The sequence below is a fragment of the Biomphalaria glabrata genome, chromosome 12 (assembly GCF_947242115.1).
Source record: "Biomphalaria glabrata chromosome 12, xgBioGlab47.1, whole genome shotgun sequence".
In the NCBI taxonomy this organism is placed as follows: domain Eukaryota; kingdom Metazoa; phylum Mollusca; class Gastropoda; family Planorbidae; genus Biomphalaria; species Biomphalaria glabrata.
This window is the reverse complement of record NC_074722.1, coordinates 36,399,471-36,421,363: the sequence shown is the minus strand read 5'-3', so window position 1 is coordinate 36,421,363 and position 21,893 is coordinate 36,399,471. Positions and strand designations below refer to the sequence as shown.

Genomic DNA, 21,893 nt, shown 5'->3' with positions numbered 1-21,893 from the left:
GAAGCCCTTTGTCTGGACTTTCAGAGCTTAGATTGTCAATGCCAGGTCATCTCGCGAGATGTTGCCGTAACTCTCTAACCAGCAGAGGAGCAGGACTACGTTTTAGTTGACATCCGTTGCGAGAGAGTGTGTGTGTGTGCAATAAACTGAGCTTGTTGTCAGCATATTTCAGCTCGGAGCTTCTGCCACGGAGGAAAGGGCGCTAAACGCTGCGGCACTTACGGCCTCATTACAATCTCATTCTCATTCACCTAATGATATTGATTGTTTTGAAAGCAAGCATTGAACTGTTTTGACAGGGACGCTTAGGTCCGCATGTTCATACTATGAAGTCTTCACAACATGAACATTTAGAGTACAGTCAAGAGGACACGGTAATCTGCCTTCAACAAATGCTCGAGCACGCAAATCTGTTTAGCGTGAAAACCATACACACTGGTTGCCTTTTCAAAGTCTAATTGTCTCGTGCTGCACTCATTTCTGCTGCTACCAAACCGAGGCACCTTGTTGAAAACACAACGTTTTGTACCTGAATCATTGTGATAGTTTAGGAGCTTGTAGGAACTGGTCTTTACATCTTCATCATTTCATCAACCGCGAGCATAGCAATCATGTCTGTAGCCCACATTGCGCTTGTAATGTGCTGCTTTGAATTGCGCATAGGGTTTCCAAGGCAATACTAGAGCTATATGCCTTTGCCAGTGCTACCCGTAAGGTTGGAAATTCCAAAACGTGTTCATACTGACGGAGCCAATTTGTTGTGCAAGACGAACGGGCGTGGAGCATGACCAGCCGTCTGTAAGGAATAATGGTCTCCCCAATCGTCTATAAGGAATAATGGTCTCCCCAATCGTCTATAAGGAATAATGGTCTCCCCAATCGTCTATAAGGAAAAATGGTCTCCCCAATCGTCTATAAGGAATAATGGTCTCCCCAATCGTCTATAAGGAATAATGGTCTCCCCAATCGTCTATAAGGAAAAATGGTCTCCCCAATCGTCTATAAGGAATAATGGTCTCCCCAATCGTCTATAAGGAATAATGGTCTCCCCAATCGCCTATAAGGAATAATGGTCTCCCCAATCGCCTATAAGGAATAATGGTCTCCCCAATCGTCTATATGGAAAAATGGTCTCCCCAATCGTCTATAAGGAATAATGGTCTCCCCAACCGTCTATAAGGAATAATGGTCTCCCCAATCGTCCATACGGAATAATGGTCTCCCCAATCGTCTATACGGAATAATGGTCTCCCCAATCGTCTATAAGGAACAATGGTCTCCCCAATCGTCTATAAGGAACAATGGTCTCCCCAATCGTCTATAAGGAATAATGGTCTCCCCAATCGCCTATAAGGAATAATGGTCTCCCCAATCGTCTATACGGAATAATGGTCTCCCCAATCGTCTATAAGGAATAATGGTCTCCCCAATCGTCTATACGGAATAATGGTCTCCCCAACCGTCTATAAGGAATAATGGTCTCCCCAACCGTCTATAAGGAATAATGGTCTCCCCAATCGTTTATAACGAATAATGGTCTCCCCAACCGTCTATAAGGAATAATGGTCTCCCCAACCGTCTATAAGGAATAATGGTCTCCCCAACCGTCTATAAGGAATAATGGTCTCCCCAACCGTCTATAAGGAATAATGGTCTCCCCCAATCGTCTATAAGGAATAATGGTCTCCCCAACCGTCTATAAGGAATAATGGTCTCCCCAATCGTCTATAAGGAATAATGGTCTCCCCAATCGTCTATAAGGAATAATGGTCTCCCCAATCGTCTCTAAGGAATAATGGTCTCTCCAATCGTCTATAAGGAATAATGGTCTCCCCAATCGTCTATAAGGAATAATGGTCTCCCCAATCGCCTATAAGGAATAATGGTCTCCCCAATCGTCTATAAGGAATAATGGTCTCCCCAACCGTCTATAAGGAATAATGGTCTCCCCCAATCGTCTATAAGGAATAATGGTCTCCCCAACCGTCTATAAGGAATAATGGTCTCCCCCAATCGTCTATAAGGAATAATGGTCTCCCCAACCGTCTATAAGGAATAATGGTCTCCCCAATCGTCTATAAGGAATAATGGTCTCCCCAATCGTCTATAAGGAATAATGGTCTCCCCAATCGTCTATAAGGAATAATGGTCTCCCCAATCGTCTATAAGGAACAATGGTCTCCCCAATCGCCTATAAGGAATAATGGTCTCCCCAATCGTCTATAAGGAATAATGGTCTCCCCAATCGTCTATAAGGAATAATGGTCTCCCCAATCGTCTATAAGGAATAATGGTCTCCCCAATCGCCTATAAGGAACAATGGTCTCCCCAATCGTCTATAAGGAATAATGGTCTTCCCAATCGTTTATAAGGAATAATGGTCTCCCCAATCGTTTATAAGGAATAATGGTCTCCCCAATCGTCTATAAGGAAAAATGGTCTCCCCAATCGTCTGTAAGGAATGATCTCGCGTGGAGACATCGGAAATGTTGCTGAGACTTGACCTAGTTCACTTCGTGTCTTCACCTTGCCGCACTGGCTATTTGAAACTGGTTTTTGGTTGTCAGGATGACCCTGAGGTGTTACAGCATTGTCAAGAATCCACGTTTGTTCTTTAGGTTAGATATAAATCTACAATGTCAAGAGTAAATACTGTTGGTGTCATAGATGTACCTCGGCTCTCCCTACCTTAGGAATCTGTGTACGAACTAATGTATCTAGCCTGCTTTGTAGTCTAATCTATATCATAACTAGTGTATCTAGCCTGCATTGTGGTCTAATGTATCTAGCCTGCTTTGTAGTCTAATCTATATCATTACTAGTGTATCTAGCCTGCATTGAGGTCTTAATCTATATCATAACTAGTGTATCTAGCATTCATTTGGAAATGGTCTACTCCATATCATGACAAGTGTATCTAGCCTGCATTGTGGCCTATATAATTTTTTTGTTTGTTTACGCATTCTCTGTATAAAGTGACTTCCACACGTGGAGTCCCCCCCCCCACACCTCCCTTTTGCTTATTGATTTCCCCACACCACAGCTACTAGATTCCTGCGTTTGTTTCGTGTGTCCCTCTCTCCTTGCCGTCCCAATTTCAACCTGGAACTGAATGGCACGGCTAGTCGGGGCTATTGATTCTTGTCTTTACGGTCAAAGATGTTCTCTCTGCAGCTTCATCTGCACCCCCCCCCCCCCCCCCCAACCTTTCACTGCTTCTTGCATCGCTCCCTTTTTTTTCTTTTTTTTTTCCCCTTTGCTCGGTTTTCCTGGTAGGGTGTCTAAGAGTGGGGATAGGGGTCACCACTGGCGTCTGTTTTATTGTGTTACAACACAATCCTGTCCAGGCCTTCCCTCCCCCCCTCCCAGTTAGTAGGCTAGTACCAGAAGGGCGAATGGCAAAGTACGGCACACAAAAGTTGGTGAAACGCTGTGCGCCATGGTTTCAAAACGCAATAGTCACCCGGCGCCCCATTTCCCCTTACTGTACCGGGCTGCTAAAAAAAAACTAAAAATATCTTTTCATCTTTCTTAGAGGCGGTGGCGGGACATGTTAAGTGAATTAGTTGTAGACACTGGAAAACATTTCCACACGTCGATAGACACACTAGGTGCCTGGTCGATGCGAACAGATCATGTCTTGTGATCGCCTCGTTAATCAATCGCCATCCATTGGAAGACTTATTGACTGCTAGACATTCTTAAAACAAGATGAACTCGATGCGTTGATTAATAGAATAGAACGCTTGATAGGAAACCTTTATTCACTCAAAAGCCTATAATGTTACAGTGTTAGCCCTCTATTTGTTCAGTCAAACCGCATTTAGCAATGTCATCAATTCGAACCTAGACATACTTATAGTATTGCCTGAAAGATGGGCACATAAATAAATGTGGTTCAGCCTTAGGTCTTGCATGTATTTCTCGTGTCTGTTAGTGAAATGGAACTTGATTGTGTATGACCGGCTTCCTACAAACTATTTCGTGGGTTTTTGTCTCACTTTGTTTGTGCGGACACCTGCTGTTCTCCTGAATGCTGCTCTTACGGAATAGTTTTAAGAACCTGCCCGCTTTTCCCAAACCAAGACCGTAGAGATGTATGCTTGGCGCCCGGTTGATTAAAAGCTGAATTTGTGTGGCCGCACACCACGTGATGGGATGACGGGGCATCATTCACGTCTGCTTGAAACGAACATTTTGTTTCACATAAATTAATCAAATCTTGGATGCAAATTGGGATTTTGTTTTTAATCTTTCAACTTTTTTATCACTGCATAACGTGCGTTGTAACATTTTATCATCGCGTAACATTCTCTTGTAACATTTTATCATCGCGTAACATTCTCTTGTAACATTTTATCATTCCATTATAAAATTTTACCAGAGACGTTGGATTCTGGAGCAAGAATACTTAGTATAAAATAAATGTCTTCGGAAAAATGAATCTTCAAAACTATGGTGATCATTGGCTGAAATCTAAAGAGTTCATTATTAGATGGCATGGTTACGTTACGGGATCAGACTAAGTCTGCTGATTGGTAATAGTAGTAGATATAATGAATAGCAATCATCGAGTACATTGAACGTAGAGTTGTGACACATACAGCAGTTGATCCAAGTAGAATGTACAATTGCTGTAGGCCTGAACCTTGGCTGTCTGTATCACGTACAGCACTTGATCCAAGTAGAATGTACAATTGCTGTAGGCCTGAACCTTGGCTGTCTGTATCACGTACAGCATTTGATCCAAGTAGAATGTACAATTGCTGTAGGCCTGAACCTTGGCTGTCTGTATCACGTACAGCATTTGATCCAAGTAGAATGTACAATTGCTGTAGGTCTGAACCTTGGCTGTCTGTATCACGTACAGCATTTGATCCAAGTAGAATGTACAATTGCTGTAGGTCTGAACCTTGGCTGCCTGTATCACGTACAGCATTTGATCCAAGTAGAATGTACAATTGCTGTAGGTCTGAACCTGGGCTGTCTGTATCACGTACAGCACTTGATCCAAGTAGAATGTACAATTGCTGTAGGTTTGAACCCGGGCTGTCTGTATCACTTACAGCACTTTATCCAAGTAGAATGTACAATTGCTGTAGGTCTGAACCTGGGCTGTCTGTATCACGTACAGCACTTGATCCAAGTAGAATGTACAATTGCTGTAGGTTTGAACCTGGGCTGTCCGTATCACGTACAGCACTTGACCCAAGTAGAATGTACAATTGCTGTTGGTTTGAACCTGGGCTGTCTGTATCACGTACAGCACTTGATCCAAGTAGAATGTACAATTGCTGTAGGTTTGAACCTGGACTGTCTGTATCACGTACAGCACTTGATCCAAGTAGAATGTACAATTGCTGTAGGTTTGAACCTGGACTATCTGTATCACGTACAGCACTTGATCCAAGTAGAATGTACAATTGCTGTAGGCTTGAACCTTGGCTGTCTGTATCACGTACAGCACTTGATCCAAGTAGAATGTACAATTGCTGTAGGTTTGAACCCGGCCTGTCTGTATCACGTTCTGTCACACACTGGGACCTAAATTAGGTGCAAAACACTTTACCATCCCAACCCATTCAGTCTTTCATGTGAGCACAATGGAGTGGCTCTCTAGACTGAGGACAGGGACCTTAATGGAGCTTAGTTCCTTCAGGAGTTTGTACATAGCAACCTTGACCAGCTTATTTCCTTCAGGAATTTGTACATAACAACCTTGACCTATTTTGTACATAACAACCTTGACCTATCTAGAGTGGCAGACATAATAGACACAATCAAAAACGTTGGTAATGAATGTAAAAAATTGTCCACCAACTCAAATGTCTCACAAATCTGACCGTCTATAGTCTGTGTGGAGGAAAAGTCCAAGTGTAACTAGGGAACACACTTTCGTTTCACCGCCTTGACGTGCAACAACAAAAAAAAATAACAACACCTAATAGTGTAGCCTCTGAGAAAGTGCATTATACCATATGTGCATTCACCAATTTGTTGATAGCTAGATCTCAGTGCATTTGTCATGATCCTTGTTTTCCCCTAATTTGTTATTAGGGACGAAGTAGATGGGGAAAACCACCACTTTTCACCAGATAGTTTGAACAGTGCCGAGGTGCTAAATATGTGAACTACACAACACTAAAGAAAATCGTTTACACTGTAGACAAGCGGCTCGTTGTGACCTCATCTTGTGCAACCGAAGGCGCGGACATTTGATTCCTAAAGCAGACGGTAAAGTGGGAAGGGGGGGGGGTGCAGCTAGAAACTCAGCTTGTCCTGTAGTTTTCTGAGATGATCTTGTCACGAAGCAGAATTGGTAGAGTTGTGTTAAGTTTGGTTTTATTTAGTTTCTCTGCATTGGTCTTTTTAACTTCCAATGTTTCTCACTGCGTCTCTCCCCATTTCTTGTCCACCATCTTCACCTAGGTGTGGCCCCCAAACGTGCGTGTCATTGTGTGAATGGAATGTATGTCTTCTGACAGTGTCTCCAAACAAAAATCACTTCAAGGCATGCACTGTAGTCATTTGTCAGCGGCTTTATCGTAGCAGTTCTTCCGTAGGATCAATACTTTTACATTGATGTTTTGATCTTGTGCAGGAGGCATCGGGGCATTTCATTTCAATTCTTACATTCATTTAGTCTTGGGGAGAAAAAAATACGCGTTTTAGAACACCAACTTTTTGTTGTTTGTATTAAATGTGTTTCGTGTTGCTGCTGCCGTATCTCCTCAAACAAGAACACGTTGTTGTTGTTGTTGTTTTTACAAAGCTTATATCAACTCTGGTAAAAGGTCAGTACACGTCGTTCCTACGACACCCAATATTGGAGCAAGCTCGAATTTTTGGACAATAATTTCTTTTACCCGACAACACAATAATCAATAATAAAAAAAAAACAATTAGCTAATTGAATGTTGGTAATTAATGATTTTGTTGGTATCTCTAACAAGGGAAAGAAATGCGTACTTGACTGTCCCCTTTATTAGTTGCCGCTTTAAAGTAAATTTGAAACAAAACAATATATGACTATACAATCTTCCAAAGTCATAAGCATCTCACTAGCAGAGTGGTTAGTATGTCGCTTGAGGAGCCATAAGTTCGAATTTAGGTCTCCCCCGATAAACGGTAAAATTCACCCAGATATCCCTTTAATCCTCCCCCTTCCTGTTTTCCCCCAACTGGTCCGGGCAAGTGATAGGATCATAGCGTATTGAGAAAGCTAAAAGCATGAAGTAGCGCTGAACAAAAACAATTGGTAAGATATATTTCTAATCGCACTGTTATTGTTGTTGGTCTAGTATAGATCTATTAGACATTTTAACTACTTGACTGATCCAAACTAATTGAAACAATTTTACATCGTATAAGCTTTTTTTTTTTTTCTATTTCGTTTAAGATCTTGTCTTTGTACTGCACGTGACTGACTGACTGACTAGAATATTGACGTGCACGCGCTTTTCTGTGTGCAACTTGACTGAATTGTGCATGCACATGTTTGAGCACAACTGACTTGACCTACTCTCGTGGCAGCAACGTGCTGTGTCTTCAAACTACTTTGAAAGCCTTAGGACTCCACAATGTTTACCCTGAACGCGGATTTCAATTCACCACCCTTTTCTCTGGGTGGACTTAGTGTTTTAACTGGTTACTGAAAATGTTGGGTACTCTTATTGTATTGGGCCGAAGTTTGTGTTGCTTCACGGGCATTGTTATTGGTCCGTTGGTTTAAACACACATAAAAGACACGCGGGGCGCGCGGGGGCTGAACGCGCTGCGGTTGTTTACGGAGTGAATGCAAAGTGTTAGAGAAAGGTGGATGAAGAAGTTTGTTCCTTGCGAAAGTACTGTGCTGGATGTAGACTACAGCTCCCACCTCCTGTACCACCAACATGCCTTGGGATAGAAACCTGCACCTTTGCTCAAAAGGGGGGGGGGGGTGAGCGGCGGTGGTTAGGTGAATTTTTTTTTTCTTCTGTGACATTGTCTTTGTTCTTTGATAATTACTTTGTAGACTCCCAACTAGCAGCTGAGATCCCCGGGCTGTCGTTATTCATACACTGATACGTCTTTCAGTTCTCCCTTTTGTTTTCGCCTCCCGTTAGGAAGAGAACTATCGACATAGTTGTAAACGTACTTGGGTTATAGTAGACAGCGATGTGGCCACCGATTGATACTTAGAAAATACTATAACTTCACACAATTATTGGGGGTTGGGGCGCAGTGGCTGAATGGTAAAGCACTTTGCTACCGAGTCGTAGGGTCTCGGGATCGAATCCCGGCGAGGAATGGGATTTTGAATTTCGATAAAATCTCTGACGTTCTCTCGTGTATGACGAAGAGGTCATTTGTACTACAAGGGAAAGCCATTTCCAATTAGTAAGAGGCAACACTAGATTTAGGGAGAGTCGTGGACGTCACGAGCTGTAGAGTAGTTATTGTCTCGACACCGGGTAGCTTCTCTCGCTTCCTGGAGTGGTTTGGGGTATTAGAATTTAGTTAAATGTTAGTAAGTGGCTTGTTTCTAGAACTACCTCATGCTACACTTTACATCACTTCTTGAAGCCACTGAAACATTGGCACTATTGAGTTTTAGCGTCCTGGGGATAGTTTGTATGATGATTTGGGAGGGAGTTATTCTAGTGCAGGGGCGGAGGGGGTAGTCTGTAAAATCATCTTGGGAGCGGGTGGATAGATACTGTGTACACTAATTTGAGAGTGGGGTGGGGTGGATTATGTGTTATGACTGAGTTTGGGGTGGGGGGATACAACTAACGCTAGTTCTAGAAAGCCGGTGTGGTTTTTTTTGTGTGTTTTTTTTTTTTTTTTTGTCTGGTTTGATTGTTGGATTTGTGTTTAAATGTTTTCATTGAAGTTTGTTTTTAAACGTTCTATGAAAGACTTTGATCTGCCGCCCTGCCTGCTGAGACTTGCACAACTTTTCTTTGCTAATTACTGTCTGGCTTGCACTACGTCAGCGCAGATCAGTTTGTTACACATCCTCGTGGTGTGAGCGGCAGGCACGTGCTGCTGCATTCGAGAACTAGTCGGATGATTTTGTGGTGGCCAAAACAGCGCGCCCTGTGACGTGGCTACGTCTTTGGCACTGCCGTCTGGTTTATTCAACGTCAGGTGGACGACTTGGTGGGAGCGGAGCGATAACGTCTGCGTGGCATTGGATCCACGTGAAATTTGTTCCGGGGTTCATCTTTCCATTTTATACTTCCTCCTCTTTTTTTGGGGGGGGGGGCAACTTAAGAAAACAAACTGAAACGGTCGCAAAATAGGGCCTTTAGATTTAAAACAAATGAATATTCACATGCTCACATCCTGGGTTCGAATATCGGTTAAGAAGGTTGTCATTTCCGTTGAGATGTGACTTCAAATGTTGTTAATTATAAATATTTTAAGTATAATAAATTACTATCAACAGAATGAAGACAATCCGGCCTCTTTGAAATGACACACATTAGTTTTTATTTACAAAATAAGGGCATAGCCCACGTCGTCAGGTCTAGGGGAAAAACACTTCAGTCTCTTATCGCACGATTAGATTAACAATCGGACACTCTTAACTCTTAGAAGATAATTATCTTCTGATTTCACGGAACGTCTGTAGTTTATAAGATAAGAAAACTATGTACAAGTAAGAACACAAAATAACAAGCAACATTGGTTTGTTTTACACCATTTTTCTTTTCAATTGGAACTTGATCACCTTTCTACTAAATACCATTTCCAAGGTGTGCTGATACAGTACGCAAGATCATTGACTGTGACTCTGTGTTTGCGTGCAAGTAGAATCAATGGCCTTGACTTTGCGGATAGTCGGCTGGATCATGATCCTGATTGTTTCCCTTTGCGCATTTCTATTTGTAACCGTTTTGTGTTGGATAGAAGGGCACATTGTCTTTGATGTTCTCCTGCGTGTTGACAAGACTCGGCAGTCCAACGCGAGCTCTGCTAATGCTAACACGTGAGCCAACCCTAAGAGATCTACATCTGAGATGACACAGTGGCTCAATCTCGCGCGTGTCAGTTGGTAGAGAGCACAGCTCAACCATGAAATCGTGGGGGGACATAAATCTGGTGGCGATGACTTGGAAACAAGGACTATGTCACGTGACGGACACTAAGCTAGAACTTGTTCTCTCCAGGTCATCTTTCTGTGTGTGCAGGAGTGATGGCCAAAATCATAACAGCGGGTGCCATTGTAACAGACGTTTGGTCATTTTGAATAGCTTAAAGTTTCCTACAAATAAGTGGGCCAAGTTTGGGTAGCGATACGGATAATAAGCGAAAATTAAGAGTTTGTATTAGAAAATAAATTCGTCTTGCGGCATTTTATTCATTCTTTACTACGCACAGAATTACTACACGAGCCTTGCGTGTAGCGAAGTCATACAGTATATAATAAGAATTCTGTTTCCTACATAGATCACGCTCAATAGCAAGAATTACCAAATGTTTCAATCTATCTTTGAGAATTGTTGGACTCAAGTAATTCTTCAATTATTTGTGGCGCGAGAAGCTTCTTTCACCAGATTACACAATTACGGGTATTGCATAATGCAGTTTTTTTTTCATCGCGAGTAGGATTGGCTTTTTTCCATTTTGAAACGACACCCCCAAAATGACATTTTTTTGTCAATATATATTTCAGGATTTTTTTTATTATATTTTTTTTTGAGTTTTCAAAAGATTTTAATAATTTCCGGAGATTTCCTTGACTCTTTCGTATATTTTGCAATTTCGGGAGATTTCAAGGCGCTCCTGGTAAATCAGGAGGCTGCGGGAATTCTGTTTTAAGTTATAAAATGGTTTCATTTAATAATCTACGCCTAGAATTAGCGCGGGTCCTTTGAAAATGCGGGGCCTAATGCGGTCGCATTGGCCTAACGCCGGCCCTGCAAAATAGCGGCGTACGCTTCGCCGTGGGTCGACAAGTAAGTGGAAAACTTTCTGGTAGAATTTGGAAGAAGTTTGGTCACAGTGAGAGAAAACATTGGATGGCTTACGTTTCTTACAAATATTCAAATAAGTGGAAGACGTTGCAGTGATTCTTATTTCGTCAAGAAACTCTTAAGTTTGACCTTCCATACAAACCGTTCCTTGCAAGAGTTCTAGTCCTAGCACTTAGAAAGGATTCTACTAGAATTATGCGTAACTTGAACTAGGTCTCAACATTTGATTTGCTCGTTTTCTCATTTTTAACTGGTACGATTGCTACTTTTTTTTTCACCTGGTCCCTGGGAGATCTCCAATGGATTTGTTAGTTATATTCTGGTCCCAGGGAGGTCTCCAATGGATTTGTTAGTTATATCTGGTCCCAGGGAGGTCTCCCATCACTTTCGTTGAGCAGCTGTCTCTGGGAAAGGGGGGGGGGACTATAAGGGAAAGTTCAAGTAACTGCTGTAGTGGGTTCACAGGCGAGGTGATCTAAGTCATTGTTGTCACCCACAGCATCATCTATTAGATTGAGTCTATTTCGTGTCTACGGGTTTCACTCTAGCCCATTATATGCTTGTGGAATCTTTTATATATTTATTTTTTTTTTACTAAAAATCGCACCATAACCAAAATTTCTTAGCTAGAATTGTTTTTGTCTGTGTGTAGTCAGTCGGTGGCGGCAGTCTTTGAGATTACATTCGGGGAGGTGGCGATAAAGATTCCTCGTTGTAGCGTACTAATATGGTCGTTGTGTCGTACTATGATGGCTATGGGCCGCGAAATAAAACTTGGACACTAGATTTATGTGTCATCATTTGAAGAAATGAATTTGTTTTCAGTGCACACTGTCGTTTTGTATAGAGGGAACACGGGCTCGTCTGCTGCAGACCGTTTTGGTCAAGCCACATGGTATTAGCCCTCGCTGACAGACGTGGTCCTGCTAGACGTTGTGTGTGTGCGCCCCCCCCCCCTTTCCCCCAGGTCGACAAGAAAATCAATAAATAAAATGGAGACCAAGGGTGTCACTCTCTCTCCCCCTCACCCCTCTGTCTTGATTCCCGGCGTTGTCCGGAAATCCAAGCATGTTGAAAGAACGCTATGGGGAGAGGACTGGGGGGGGGTCTGGCTGTGATGATTGACTTCGTGTGGCGGTGAACCAGGCTCTGGGTAACATAGCACTTTAAGAGTTGGTAGCATTAGTCTGATTGTCTTGTGGTAGACTTGACTTGGCTACAAGACATTCAATGGGACAGATAGATTCATCTCTACCTACTCTATGATCCTTCAATTGTCCCAGCTTTGAAACACTGTTTTTAGTGGGTCTGTTGCCTTCACCCTCCCCCCCCCCCCCACTGCATGCTGTCAAAGTTTACAGATATATGGTGTCAAGTTGAATAACCAAATCAATGTCCAGGAATAGGTCACACATAACACTTGTGTATTTTTTTTTTAACTTACTCTCAATCCCAAGGTGTGTGTGTGTTTTTTTTAAATTATGTTTTGACTTGAAAAAAAATAATTCTTTATTATCCTAAATGACATGAGACTTAGAAAACCAGAGAACTGTGTAATGTACTCACCAAGCACTGGCAGATGGTGCTCCCTTTCTGTCTTCATCATAGAAATATGCAATCCTTTAAAATTAAATCTTCACTGCATTCTAAATGTATACCAAAAGATATGGGAACATAAACAATTACATTACATACAAAAATGTTCGACATATGCTACACTACTAAATAATTACATACAAAAATGTTTGACATCTGCTACACTACTAAATAATTACATACAAAATGTTCAGACATCTGCAACACTACTAAATAATTACATACAAAAATGTTCAGACATCTGCAACACTACTAAATAATTACATACAAAATGTTCAGACATCTGCAACACTACTAAATAATTACATACAAAAATGTTCAGACATCTGCTACACTACTAAATAATTACATACCAAATGTTCAGACATCTGCAACACTACTAAATAATTACATACAAAAAAATGTTCAGACATCTGCAACACTACTAAATAATTACATACAAAAATAAAAATGTTCAGATGTCTTCTACACTACTAAATAATTACATACAAAAATGTTCAGATGTCTGCTACACTACTAAATAATTACATACAAAAAAATGTTCAGATGTCTGCTACACTACTAAATAATTACATACAAAAATGTTCAGATGTCTGCTACACTACTAAATAATTACATACAAAAAATGTTCAGATGTCTGCTACACTACTAAATAATTACATACAAAAAATGTTCAGATGTCTGCTACACTACTAAATAATTACATACAAAAAATGTTCAGATGTCTGCTACACTACTAAATAATAACATACAAAAAATGACTGCTAGACTATGGTCAACTGTATTTCATCTAGTTAGTCTTGTGTTTTGGATTATGAACACACACACACACTGGTTGTTTCAAGTTTGGGTATATGAAGTATTACTTAGAAAGCTAAATAGATTTAAACTTGTCTTCCTATAAAACTGTTATCAATGTACATATCTTATGCTATTGTTGGAATGTTGTTTCATTTATCATGTTCAATTGTAAGACAACAGTTTCATCAGGGTAATAAAGATTCATATTTTTCTTAATGCTAATAAATATACTTCTAGAGTTGAATGCCGCCTAGACTACTTTACATGATTAGCAATAGAGCTACTAGCAATTGTTTTTTTGTTTACTTTCATACTATAGTGTTTCCTTTTCTCCTTAACACTAAAGCCATGTCATTTCTTTGTATTGTCCAATCACTTGCAGTTTATGTGAGGCAACTGGGGATGAGAGCATCCTATTGTGACACTTAATGTTTATTGTTATGCTGGTGGAATAAAAAAAATATTTGTAACTGGTCTGTTAGTGAATGTGGTTTCATTACAAACTTAATGTAATCAATACTTTATGGAAATGTTACCTTAACCTAGATCTCTGACTTTCTGACAAGTGTAGGAATGATTAAACTGTTTGTAAATTATTCTAAAAAAAATGTTTCATATTTTGACTAAAATACTGTTGTTCATTTGTCAGCAAGATTGTCTGGTCTAAGTCATAGTTGCTAAAGGGTGGAAATTCATCACTTTTTTTCTGTCCTCACACTGAACATAATTTCCAAAAATGTATTTTACAGCTAAAACAGATTTTAAAACTCTTTTACCCCACGTTTAGTCAAGGTGTTGCAAAGTCATCTGTCATCACTGACAAAGTACATAGTAGCCTATTTCAATAAAGCGATGAATGTGAGAGGGCGTTTGTCTTTTGTGTGTAAATGTTTTTCATGTTTGCATCTATAGTCATTGTTATAGTAGTTATTGTACTGCGGTGAACAATTGTAGTCAAACTGAATTTCCGTTGGTTTGCACCTGAAAAATTATCTTGTGTAAAAAAAAATATTTTTTTTTTGTCAAGTTCAAATTTGTTCTTAAGTTACCATACATGGGATATGTTAAGTGTTCTTAATTTCTTGTGGCAACTTTTTAATGAAAACTTTTTTTTTTTCTTTCTTTGTATCTGCAGTTATTCTAGCACCTCATGGACTTTGTGGTGTGCTGACAGGGGTCACCTACTCAGAGAATGACCACAACCCTACTTCTGCCAAAATGTTTCAAGACTGGTCAGACTATTACCCCATTAAGGAGGATAGCTTGAATAAAATGCCTAACATGGTGGAAGTCATAGTTGGTAAGTGCTACTATAACTAAACATGGGATCATTATTTCCTTTAAGTAGAGTCGTTCTGGTCAAGTTCACTACTGAAATGTTTTGTGTCCACAGGGGGAACCAGAATGCGCTACCCAACTTGTTATGTTTTGGTCTGCGACAATGAGGACATCAACGGCAGCAACAGTGTCCTCCAGCCCTTGCAGACATCCATCCTTCCCGGTCACAACAGGTCATTGACAAGATCAGTGTCCCAATTTTCACCGCCAGCATCTCCCGTCGACCCGAGCATGGGTTTGGATCACCATGGCATAAAAATTGCCCCGTTGGTCGGTGCGGTGCCAGGGCAGACGGAGAGCTCTCAGACTATAAGTGACTCCAAGGCTGACTCCATTAGTTTTCATATTGCAGAGAAAGTCAGACAGGACGCCTGTATACATGTATCACAGAATAAAAGGTAAATTAATTTACAATAAAAAATATGTGTTGTTTGCTTTGTTCAACTATCAGATATTTGTATTTGTTGTACATAAAATTGTGAGAAATGTTTCTTAAAAATCCTTTTATTATTGAAGGAGACAAACAAGAAGTCATAAACGTTGAAATAAAAATGTGGGGGGGAGGCAGGGGGTTTGTGTACAATATCTTCTAAAGCTTGTTACATTCCTTGTGTTGCTACAGGCTATCAGAGGTTCTCAGCAGTGAGGATCAGTCTCATCAACCAAATGTAGGTGTATGGAACTACACCGATCCAGCCAGTAAAGTCACTTGTAACTGTGTGCGGTGAGTGTTCACATCAACTGGTTTCCTGTTTGTTTTGTTTGTAAAATGTTTGACATGTTTCGGATGTTCCTTCAGAGTTGAAGATAGTTTACTTCCTAGTCCAAACCTCCCCGAAGGACGACGGGGGATGGGAGCGGGCAGGATTTGAACCATTGATAAATCCGAACAACTGTCCATCGCCCAAACCGCACGACCAGGCAGCCATTGTTTGTTACTCTTCACAGCTAATACAGCATATGAAATAAACATTTTGTTACTATAACTTTTTTTTTTCATACTAAACAAATCCTGCCAGATTAACAAGAAGCAGATGTGAGTGATGTTGTTGATTCTTGAAAAACTTGCATAAACCTACATTTTCAGGGTTTTTAATGTAGTACTGGTTTACTAGCTAAGTAAGCTAGAATGCCATTTTGACCTGTAATGGTATTATGCTATCATAATTTAAATTTTTAGCTGTATATTTAGTTGATTTAACCTAAATATTTTTTTTTGTCTTTCTTTCTCTACAGGCATAGAAAAAAGGCCCAAGGGAAAAATGCACTCGGAGGAAAACATGGGAAAGGTGATAAAAATGATAAAATGGATCGCCAGTTGAGTAGGCTAAGTCGCAACCCTGTGCCATACCACAGACGTGGTCACCAGCTGGATGACTTGCTGCAGTTTGATGTCGAGCGGGTCATGACTCAGCCCAACCCCGCTTTCTCTTCCACTGGGGCCACCACCATCGTCAGTAGCAGCAACACGACGCCTCAGGGCAGGAGCAGCACGCCGATGCATGACAATGTTGTGCCCATGGACACTCCCAACTCTGCTCCGTCTCCGCTGGATGAACCCCAGCCTCCCGCCTCATCCACGCTGGACCCGACTATGCCAACCCTGAGCCCCCACCCACCTAGTAAGTTTTTACCAGATGGCAGCGGTGGGCGGCCATTGAATTCTGTGGCTGGTGTCGGTGGAGCCATCCTCCCAACGGACACCAACCACTTAGCGGCACCACCAGGTGCTGTGAACATTGTGGGCAATAGTACAGTTGTTTTGGGCAGCAATAACCTTAATAATAATAGTACAGCAGGGAATGTTGGCAGCAATACAAATATATCAGTGACTTGTGCTGGTAGTCTTATAAGTAGTACTGTAAATAGTGCAATGAATGGGGTGACTGTATTGGTGGACTCTAACTGTAAACTGGCTGGCGAGGATACCTCAACATCCGCCACAGCTAAAATGAACTCTGCCCTCTCATGTATGCCAGTTACACCAGATTCACAGCAGTTCTCCTGGAGTTCTGTGACCTCCAAGACTGAAAGTGTCAGCCACTGGGTTCACTCCCATCAGCAGAGGCCTAGTTCTGAAAAGCAGCATGAAAGACATTTTGATACCAATTTAAAACGTCCAAGTTTGCCAACCAAAGGTTCAGACAGTGATACGGAACAAGGGATGGAGTCTCTTTATAATTTTGATTCCTTAAATATGTGGTAAGCTCTACTTTAAATATTTGTTGTTGTTTTTTATGTTTAACATTAAAGTAAAATTCAGTACGAAACTAGAAAATGGCTTCACATTACCAATCTTGAGATAATTGGGGAAACATTCACAAATTAGTTAGTTCCTGTTAGCCCTCAGTGGAGCATACAACATTTCTCCACTGAACTTAGCTCTAAATAGCTTGCGTCATCTGCTGCCATTTCATTCCCATATCATTTGTGGAACCTAAACTGTTTGCACGAGTTGAAATCATTGAATGTTACAGAATACTAATGTAGTTAGTGTCATCGTCAGTGTTTATAGACATTTTCCTCTTTACTCCCAGTAGTCTTCAGCAACTGTCACTGCCATAGCTTCTGTCCAAAGCTAGCTTTTTTTTAAATCAGTAATACAGAAAGATAATTAATAGTTAAATAATGGTTACTTACTTTAAAAAATGAAGAAGTTACTAAAAATGATTGGTACTTGAACATGTAAGGGGAAAGTCAAAATGTGTTTATAGTGTGGTTTCAATTAGATTCTGATTGGACTATTGACCAAACAAAAACATTGTTCTGGTCATATTTCAATTCAAATGTGTCTTACTTGTTGAACAATTATTAACTTTTCAATTTCTTCACAATTTTGAATGAATCAGTTGGTTCAAGTTGAAACAATTATTTAAAACGAAATACTGGTTCACTTAAGCTGCAATACAGCAGAAGATTTAATGATTGCCTTTTTTTTGTTTACACCATCCAAATATTGAGTAAGTTGAAGCTGAGTATTGAACTCTTGCTATATGAACGTACAAGTCGTATGTTAGAATCCTGGTGAAGATGTAGAGTTTTGTGTGTTCCTTCTTCTGTCCACCTAAACCAAATGAGTATTGGCTAATTGATAAAAGTAAGGTCATCGTGCTGGACCCCAAAACCTTTTCCATTTGCAACTCAAACAAACCAGCTCTGTGTTACCTGCACCATTGCAATGCTAGTAGCACCAAGACGTGGAGTGACCAAACTTCATGCTGATGATACCATGGAGAAAAGAGCATTCCAAGAGGAACACTCCACAGTGGAATGGATAGTACAGACAGACATACAATTGAATATGCTGATACTACACATCCCTAGTGGTAGACTGACATTACATATTCCTATTGGTATACTGACATTACACATTCCTATTGGTATACTGACATAACACATTCCTATCAGTATACTGATATTACATATTACTTTTGGCATACTGACATAACACATTCCTATTGGTATACTGACATAACACATTCTATTTGGTATACTGATATTACATATTCCTTTTGGTATACTGAAAACACATTCCTTTTGGCATACTGACATTACACATTCCTATTGGTATACTGACATAACATTCCTTTTGACATACTGACATTACACATTCGTATCGGTAGACTGACATAACACATTCGTATTGGTATACTTACATTAGACATGCCTATCAGTAGACTGACATAACACATTTGTATTGGTAGACTGACATAACACATTCCTATCAGTAGACTGACATAACACATTCCTATCAGTAGACTGACATAACACATTCCTTTTGGTAGACTGACATTACACATTTGTATTGGTAGACTGACATAACACATTCCTTTTGGTAGACTGACATTACACATTGTATTGGTAGACTGACATAACACATTCCTTTTGGTAGACTGACATAACACATTCCTTTTGGTAGACTGACATTACACATTCCTTTTGGTAGACTGACATTACACATTGTATTGATAGACTGACATAACACATTCCTTTTGGTAGACTGACATTACACATTCCTTTTGGTAGACTGACATTACACATTCCTTTTGGTAGACTGACATTACACATTCCTATTGGTAGACTGACATAACACATTCCTTTTGGTAGACTGACATTACACATTCCTTTTGGTATACTGACATTACACATAATTTAGACCATATATTTTTGTAAGAAATCTTCTTTTTGTTCTTCCATTTCTTAGCATTTAATTACTTTTTTTTCCCTAGGATTGACCTGCCCTTGAAAAAAGGAAGATATGACCTAAGTGATAGTTTATCTGGTGATTTGATTGCTCCCTCGTCAAGCTTTGCAACTCATTCCCGAGCAACTCCCATGATTAAAAGTCCAGAAGATATTTATGAGTTTTCTGACGAAGCCTCCAAAGATCCAAAAACTGTTACCATCAGATCTAGACCCAGTAGAGATGACAGGTCCTCCCCTCTTGGAAAAATGGTAAGCTGATTTTCTTTGATTTTCATGGCATGGCCTGAAATGTGCCAAATAACAGAAACAAACTAACACGATCTTTCATTCTCACAATTCTAGGATGATGATTCTCGTCCATCCTCGCGGCAGGGTGTGGCAGATGTAACTATTAAAGAAGAAGCTACCAATGGTGAGACAGGTCAAAACTAATTTTTTTATTTTGTTTAGTCTAAGGAAAAATGTTAGACTTTTATCAGTTAATTTCTAATTAAAATTTCTGCTTTAAAGTTAAATGTGCGGCTTATTTCACTGTGTTCTAAAATGCTGTATGTTCCAATGAGGCCCTGTCTTCTTATTGTTCTGTTCTTTCTTGTTCTTCTAGAACTAGGGCACCTGACATCTCCTTTGACACCAGGTGGCAGTCTTACAAGAGAACGAGATATTAGAGTTGTGGGGGCTGATCAAGACTTGGCTCATATCTTTCAATCAGATTCTGAAGAGGATGATGATGGAGGAGTATGTTTCAATATTTTTTTATTATTACTTTCAATGTATTGGTTCAGATCTTTTCATGTCTTTTTCTGAAATAGTTTGAATTACTTGTAGCATAAGAACTGATTTTATTTTCTGCAGGCTCCTGATTCTGGTATAGGCACCAAGTCAACTGATGATCTGAAACCTACTAGAATACTTAATGGAACTCTAGGAATAATTCGTACGTTTTTTTTTTTATTCTTCAAAGTATTCTGTTGTTTTTTTTATTTACATGTGCATACAGCTAGACAGTAGATAGTATTGGTTTATTATTTTAATGTAGTATTGGTTTATTATTTTAATGTAGAGTTCAATAGAATGTATTTTACATTAATAAAATTTATTTTTATGAAGTAGAAACTAATGCTATAATGTTTTTCAGCAGCTTTAGATCTTGGTCACATGTATCCCACACCGCCTTCACACGAGACGAACAAGTCTCACTCCCCAGAGACCATGACAGATGTAACAAATGAAGGCATCCTTACTTCAGGCTCTGCCGTGGCATTTCACAATTCTGTCGAAAACTCTCTTCCCCCCATTGTTGAAACTATAACCAATATTAAAGTAAGTTGACTTTTAGTTGGCAGTAAGGTATTTGATAGCTTTGCCCTTTGCATGCTAGTCTGATTATTTTACAATTAATGATAGGTTTTGATAAGTTTCAAATTAGGTAATAATAGAGGTGATTGCTAGATTTAGTTAGATGGTAATAGCAGAGCTGAGTTTTAAATTTAGACTAGAAGAATAAGGGACTCTAATTTCTGTTTCATTCAACCTATTTCAGGTTTCATTTGTGTTGTAGCACTAGTATTTAGTATTTACTATGTCCTATGGCGGGTTCAGTATCTCTATTCTAGTAATTGGTCGGTTATTTCTTTCATGAATGTGGACCAAATTCAAATCTTGCTGGAAATTGACATTGTTTCAAAGTGCCAACTAACCCTAAGTTTTGTTTATATATTTTGTTCAAACTATATTAATACAATGTCCATGTTAAAAAAATGGATTTTGGTTTTGAAGGAAACTTGCAGTGAAATATTTGATAGTTTCTAGGATTACCTGTTACATATTTAAAGTACTATATTGTCACTACACATTCCTCTTGTGAGAGATAAGCTGTCCATATATAGTACACATTCTTATTTTAACAGTATGATACTAGAACTAGACTAGCTATTTTATGATGGTTTTACTCTTGACAGTGTGATGTCTTTGTGCCGCCCGTTGTCGCTGAGACTATTGGCGCCTCCAAATACTCAGCAGTTGAACTGCCCAGTGGCAGGTCGTCACCTCTCCCCACCGTCCCCGAGTACAAATCCAGTTGCTGTCCAATACCTCCTGTTGATCTTCAAAATTCTCAAAAAATGTAAGTCATGTTTGGAGCTAAATGTTTATGTTGTGTACATTCCTGTGTATCAAGGCTCTATGTAAAACTTATAAAATAGTGGCTGTGTGATATTAGAGGAAAAATGTTAGATGGGTTCAAATCTTATTTGTTATTAGATAAATAAAGTATTTTAAGCATCTTCACTGAGTTTGTGGAGTAATGGTCCAAGAATTTGATATAATTCACAGTATTTGTTCAGTATAAATGTTAATCATTTTTTTTACTTCTATAACACATCACTATCAAGTAAAAAAATGTTTTAGGGCAAAAAAATTCTTTTTTTTTTTTTCAGGCATTATATCAATGTACCTAGCATAGAAAATATTTCATCTATACGCACTGTTGGCTCAGGAATCGATGCTAGTCCTGCCATCTACAGCAATAGTCAACAGAGGACGCCGCTTAGTTACGAGCTGACGTCGCCTGCATCTAACTCATCTTCCTACCTCAATAAAACAAACAATTCCATTGATAATCATGGCACCAATGGCCAATTGCCAGAGGTGAGCAACGTGTTTCAGTTTTCTGATGTTCTCATTTTTAGTGGGAAAGAACTTAACTTCATTCGCCATTTTTGTTCGTTGCGTTGCATTGCATTCGCTCATTGTGTTGTTGCCCTATAATGTTCACAGGCCCACAGTCTGTTACTGAATGTGTTACTGTGCGATTCCATATTGAACTTATTTAAAGATCACAACTTTGATAGCTGTACTATTTGTGTATGTAATGCTGATATAAATGGTAAGTAATTTCTTGGTGTATGTCAGATTTAAAAAACTTAAAAACTTAGTACTTTTTGTCCAAATCAAAAGAAGTGAAACTAGCATAAACTTAGTACATTT

General features: G+C 39.7%; 1 protein-coding gene across 3 annotated transcripts in view; it reads left to right on the top strand.

Annotated features, from left to right (window-relative positions):
* The window catches only part of LOC106055852 (mediator of RNA polymerase II transcription subunit 13-like), a 43,669-nt gene that overhangs the window by 9,344 nt on the left and 12,432 nt on the right, over nt 1–21,893 (top strand). Inside the window, exons 6-17 of one of the 3 annotated variants that reach the window (XM_056007192.1) lie at nt 14,497–14,661; nt 14,755–15,097; nt 15,322–15,423; nt 15,936–16,901; nt 18,929–19,154; nt 19,248–19,317; nt 19,510–19,643; nt 19,761–19,842; nt 20,044–20,228; nt 20,867–21,030; nt 21,344–21,554; nt 21,684–21,792. In XM_056007192.1, coding sequence (XP_055863167.1) covers nt 14,497–14,661; nt 14,755–15,097; nt 15,322–15,423; nt 15,936–16,901; nt 18,929–19,154; nt 19,248–19,317; nt 19,510–19,643; nt 19,761–19,842; nt 20,044–20,228; nt 20,867–21,030; nt 21,344–21,554; nt 21,684–21,792 — 2,757 coding nt within the window. Of the gene's footprint in view, nt 1–14,496; nt 14,662–14,754; nt 15,098–15,321; nt 15,424–15,935; nt 16,902–18,928; nt 19,155–19,247; nt 19,327–19,509; nt 19,644–19,760; nt 19,843–20,043; nt 20,229–20,866; nt 21,031–21,343; nt 21,555–21,683; nt 21,793–21,893 lie in introns of all 3 variants that reach the window. The other 2 variants (XM_056007191.1, XM_056007190.1) reach the window with 2 other exon arrangements.